This window comes from Sceloporus undulatus, chromosome 1, assembly GCF_019175285.1.
Source record: "Sceloporus undulatus isolate JIND9_A2432 ecotype Alabama chromosome 1, SceUnd_v1.1, whole genome shotgun sequence".
Lineage (NCBI taxonomy): Eukaryota > Metazoa > Chordata > Lepidosauria > Squamata > Phrynosomatidae > Sceloporus > Sceloporus undulatus.
Window position 1 is genome coordinate 141,589,697 of NC_056522.1, and position 5,921 is coordinate 141,595,617.

At 41.7% G+C, this 5,921-nt stretch overlaps 1 protein-coding gene across 3 annotated transcripts in view; it reads right to left on the bottom strand.

Annotated features, from left to right (window-relative positions):
* Positions 1 to 5,921, bottom strand: part of LOC121919898 (glutathione S-transferase A3-like) — an 88,485-nt gene that overhangs the window by 49,941 nt on the left and 32,623 nt on the right. For 2 of the 3 annotated variants that reach the window (XM_042446896.1, XM_042446894.1), the window contains exons 5-6: positions 5,128 to 5,259; positions 4,036 to 4,170 (exon numbers count right to left, since the gene is read on the bottom strand). In XM_042446896.1, coding sequence (XP_042302830.1) covers positions 4,051 to 4,170; positions 5,128 to 5,259 — 252 coding nt within the window. In that variant the 3' untranslated portion in view covers positions 4,036 to 4,050. Of the gene's footprint in view, positions 1 to 4,035; positions 4,171 to 5,127; positions 5,260 to 5,921 lie in introns of those variants that run through there. The other variant, XM_042446897.1, reaches the window with a different exon arrangement.

A 5,921-nucleotide genomic window follows, 5' to 3' on the forward strand; every position in this document is an offset into this window, starting at 1 on the left:
GAGGCGAGGGAGGCACGTGCTTCTGCTGCTGCTGCTGCTGCTGCTGCTGCCTGGCTCTGGGTTGCAGCCTGTTGCTGCGAGGAGGAGTGAGGGAGGCTTGGCTTGGCTTGCTGGGCCTGTGGCTGGCTTCCCAATTGCCTGCCTGCCTGCCTTGCCCTCTTTCTTGTCAGATTGTCTTGGCTATTCTTCAGACTGGTATACACACACACACAGACACACACACTCTGACACAGACACATATACACACACATAATGCACACACACACACACTCTGACACAGACACATATATACACACACATAATACACACACACACACACACTACAATTCCCAGGATTCCCTGGTTTGACAAGGGAATTGCCTCCATGCTTCCAGATCACAGCCCCAGAGAAAGAGTCTACAGTATATCAGTAATAATAATAATAATAATAATAATAATAAAATCTTTATTTCTATACCGCTTTTCCAAAGAGATCAAAGCGGTTTACAAATTGGGGGAAAATGTATACATTTCATCATATTACAATACAAATTACAATACAAATTACAATCACAAATTGACTTTCATAAAACATCATATAAAAACAGTTTAAAATCTCACAATCGCAGGTTAAACATCTTGAGGTGCACTTCAATTAGGGGATAACTTTCTCTATAAAGAGTCAGGAGGGTATGCTAGGCAGAAGATAGGTTTTCAACGCCTTCTTGAAAGCATACAGAGAAGAACTGAGTCAAATCTCTTCAAGGAGTTTATTCCAGTACACAGGAGCTGTAGCTGTAAATGCTCATTGGTGAGTTACAGACAATCTCACCCTGGAGTTCTCAAGTAAGTACTTGCCTGTTGTTCTGAGAGTGCGGGGCAGATTATGTAAGGAGAGGTGTTCCCTCAAGTAACTCAGGCCCAAGCCATATAGGGCTTTATAGGTGATGACCAACACTTTGTATTGAGCCCGGAATCAGTGTTGCCAATTTAAGTCCACTTCTGCTGCATTTGGATTTAATAATGAAAATAATAATGGTGATGATGACAGAGAGATAGATCTTGTAGCACCTTTGAGACTCACTGAAAGAAAAGTTGGCAGCATGAGCTTTCCTAGACTTAAGCGTACTTCCTCAGATGCATGGGAATTGTAGTTTATTGTGGCACCAGAGCTCTTTCTCACGGCAGTTAAAAGGGTCTCAAACTGGATTATTTCTGCAGTGTGGTTGCAGCCTAACACATTTCTATTTGGCACAAAGCTTCCTGGACCCCCTGTTAGGAAGAATCTAATTAGGGGGATTTAATTAGCTCAAATATAGCTGAGAGGTGGCCCTAACAACACCATGTGCCAGAATTGGGTCCCAACAGTGTATACCAGAGGTCGCCAGCAAGCCCCAAGAGAAAGAGACGCTAATGCCAATTAGGTCCAATAAAAGGGTAACATTTATTAAAGCACAGGACAACCACACAGCAAAAAGGAGAGCATACACACACACACACTCCATGCTACAGCAGGGGATGGGTGAGTTCAGGAGATAGGTTTGAGAAAGAGAGGCACCACGAGGGAATACTACCTTAGAAGTCTTCTCCAGGAAGTCTGATGAAGCTTGGATGGATAGTGAGTCACGGCCGCGGAGCGTGGGGGAAGAGGGCTGCGGGAGCTAAGAGTAGAGTTCAAACTGGCATGGACCAGTTTGCACCCAGGAAATAGCACAAGGAGGGTCCAAAAACCCAGAGTTCTTATAGGGCGAAACATATCTGGAGGCTAGGAATACTTGCTAGACAAGGTGTTGATTGCTTGGACTTTGTTAAGCCAAGAGCAAGTAATGTGTTGCACAATGCATTTAGGTCTGGACACAATTCAGAGGGGCATCTGACTTGATTACTGAGTTGTTAAGCTGATCACAGGCTCATCAGGTGTGAGGCCAAGTCTATTGTCTTTCTTGGGTAAGCAGTGGCGATTCTGGTTTGGCGACTCCCAAACTTCCTATGGAAAATTTCCGATTCCATCTTTTTCTAGGGACTCTGCCTTTGCAAGGTGAGTTGCCTACGTGGTCTCCTCACTTTTGGGTTAATGGCAGGTCCTTTCTGAGGTCAGTCAGGGGTCATAGCACAGACCGCATGTACCCAAAATTTTATTAAAACCAAACTTTGCAACACCCCTTTATGTCAAAATAAATATCTTAAAAGTATTAGAAGGACTGAAAGATTCTTTGTTTGGTTCAATGGTAATTTTGAGAGTTGAAAAAAGTTAGAATTATTTTTTATTCAATTGGGGTTACGTTTATTTGCAAAAGATCCGCCATATTAACATTAGAGGAACGTTCTGGGGCTTTTGACTTAATATTCTGTGTAATATGGGGGGAATCCGTGGGTTTTGGTAAAACCTGCTGGGAAATATCTTCGAGGCTTGTTGGCAACACTGCTGGAAAGGCTCTAAGTTCCATCACAATTTCCACAGAAGTATCCATGTTATTGTTGCATCAAACACAGCAAGAAATCCTATGGTGCATTTAACCTGAGAGTGCCCCACAGAGCACATATCTCCTCAAGCATGTACAACCCCCTGCCTGTTTCTGTTTGTAAAATCTAACAGTTTACATTTGTTTCCTTTAGATCTTGCACATCTAGAAATAATTTTAAGCAGAGTTGTATCTATGCTGCCTAGTCATGGCAGTTTGATATGTCATGATTCCATCCTAAGGAATCCTGATCATTGTACTTTACTGAGGAATTTAGAGTATTTTTGCTCCCAAGTGCCAGTGTATCTACCAACACACCACCCCAGGAAACCTTGCAAAAGAATGGGATGAGTATATCCAGAGGCAATAACAACCAGCAAAATCCAAAGAACTACATCAGGACAACTCATGTTTCTTTAGCACAATCTGGAAGCCTGCCCCATCCCACCTCCCATGTCATTCTGTGTGCCAACAATAGCCTATGAAATATAATATCTTGACTTTGTGCACCAAGTATTGCAGCAGGATTAGGAAGACTGGGAAAACTGGAAGTTTAAAAGGGTCAGAACCCACAGTTATCCAGCGTATGAGGCACAATTGCACAAATGGTTTTCACACAACGTTGCACACAAACCACTTAGAATCCAACAAGAAAGTGACATGACCCAGGAAGTAAGCATTTTTTTTTTGAAAATATCGGAAATTCATTTCCATTTAATTCACGAATTCACTTTTTTTTCAGAATTGTTGTCGTGTTAAAGCTACTTGTGGTTTATTCGTGAGCTCCTCCCTGTTTTTTTTTGTATGTTGCCTGATTTCTCATGGTTCTTTGGGGGGTGTTTACTTCCCATGCCACAGAATAAGCAAAATAATGATTGTCTGAATCTCAACACGCTCCTCTCTCTCTCTCTGTTTCCTGCTTCAACCAAACTGATTCCCAAACTGTCTTCTTTAAGGGATTTTGGACTTCAGTTCCCAGAATCCCAGGCTATTGGCCAACGTGGCTGAGGCTTCTGGGAGCTAAATTCCAAAATCTCTTAAAGGGGACAGTTTGGGAATTTTAGGCCCAGGAGAAAGAAGCCTTCAATTTCGGGGGCAGGGCGGGCAATATGACCCCAACATCTCAACTACAAATTGTGGGGTGTTGCCATGACAGCTAAAAGTGGAATCACAGCACTATAGCTGTATTTTATGAAAAGGTCCTAGACATGGTTTTCCTTGCCTCTAACCCAGGCAGTGGGGAACCACTCTGCTTTTTCAGTCACATTAACATAACTTCTCATCAGAATATCCAGTGTGTCAGTGTGGTTGTGGTGCATCGTGCTACATATCAGACAAATAAATGCTAAACTAAAATACAAATGATGTAGAGTATTTTATTTCATGCTAGTCTAATGGTACACATTATTGTCACTGTATTGTCAGTTTCTCCTCAGTCAATCTTGACATTCTCTTATTAATTAAGCTTCATAATGCAGTTATGTGGATTTATTCAGGCCTTGTGCCCATATATGATTGTAGGTAGACCTTGGAATTGTATTAAAAATAACTGTCTAATCCCAATTTTTGCATTTTCCTTGTAGCTAAAATAATGAACCATCCACCATCTTCAGTGGAAAACTTTCAAGGCATCCGCAGCTGTTTTTTCATCAGGGGGTGGTTTTCTTGGACTACCAGGCTGCAGAAATTTCTTAATGGTAGGGATGTTGCTTATTCGTGTTTTATAAGCCTAAAAAAAGGATAAAAGAGGGAAAGGGTTCAGAACACAGCAATTTTATACCAAAGTAAGAGGCCATCCTTGAATACTCATCTGTCAATTGAACATTACAAGTTTTTAATAAAAAAAATGAAATGAGGTACAATCCTTGACAAAAGTAGATACATAAATGAAATGTATTTCAGAAAATCCTTATTTAAATTTAATCCTTATTTGAATTTAAATAATCCAATCTCATTTATTAGAACAAGAAAGTTTCTCCTCTAAAATTCATGTTAAATAATAATTATTTTTAAAAATATCACAATTCTGACAGAGCCACTCATGACTGCTTTGTGTTCATGATCCCCATGTGTCCCCTTGATTAGTCTCTGAATCCCAAATTAATGGTCTCCCAATCCCCACTTAATGGTCAGTAGCCACTGCAATCTAAACATCTGTTCCCCTGTCGATTGGGAAGCAGCTCCCTGATAATCCTTGTTCCCATGCAAGCAATCTCCACTGCGATGGGAGATGGCAAAAGTGACTCTGTTTCTGCCTGCTGCAACAGAAATCACTTGCATTTCCCAAATGACAGGGGAACAGACCCACATCAATTGCAGTGGCTGCTGATTGGTAAGTGAGGACTGGCATGAGGGAAAGTCAGGCTGAGATTAATTATATTGCTATTTAACTTTCATGGTTATGTAATGACATTTATTCTTTGTTCCATTTGATTATTTTTATTTAGTTAGTTAGTTTTAGGCTTCAGGCCCCATAAGCCCTGTTCAACACAAATAAAAGATTACAGGAACTCAAATCTGGAGGCCCATTTCTCCTAGCCCTCCTCTAGAACACATCAAGCCATCCAACTGCTTTGTGAATTCATTCCCACATGATCTGAAGTACGTGACCAGCATCTAAGAACCTGCAGGATCATCACTGGGCTGCCTTATTACATTGCATGTCTTGACAAAACTATTTGCTTACCTTTAAAAGAGGGAATTTGGAGAGAACATCAGCCTTTAGCTCTTCTGTTGTTAAAATGGCTTCAAGCAACTGGACATCTGCTTTGCTGAGCTGATTTCCAACCAGAAAATCTTGTCCGTGATCTTTCAGGACCTACAGAGCAGGAAACATTTTAAGAGACTTCTAGTGCTCCAGGGTCAGTAGTCCTTAAGCTTTGCTCCTCCATGAGTCTTGGATTTCACCTCTCAGAATCCCTGGCCACAGTTCATGCTGAAGGGGACTTCTGGGAGTCAAAGTCCAAAGCATGTGGAGAATCAAATGCAGACAGCCACTGCTCTAGGCAAATATACAAAACTGAGAAGGTATAGCTCAGGGGTAGGCGACCTGCGGCCCGCGGGCCGGATGCGGCCCGGCGAGGCTTTGGGACCGGCCCCAGCCCAGTCCTGCCGCCGATTGCTGCTGGAGCCTTTGGCCTCTCGCGCACAGGGGCAAGGGGGGCAATTGTCTATAGACGCCTCAGAAACATGCAATTATATTAACATTTTTTTAAAAAATCAGCAAATTTTTTTGAATGTCCTCCACTTTTTTTAAAAAAAAGTATCCACCATTTGAAAATGTTGTCCTACATTTGTCCCGGTTTATTTATTTATTTAAATTTTTTATGAATTATTTATTTATTTATTTATTTATTTATTTATTGGCTTCGGCCCCCCCAGTTGTCTGAGGGACAGCAACCCGGCCCCCGGCTCAAAAAGATTGCCTACCCCTGGTATAGCTGGACCATTTTGAAAATCACCCATCTGAACAGTATTACA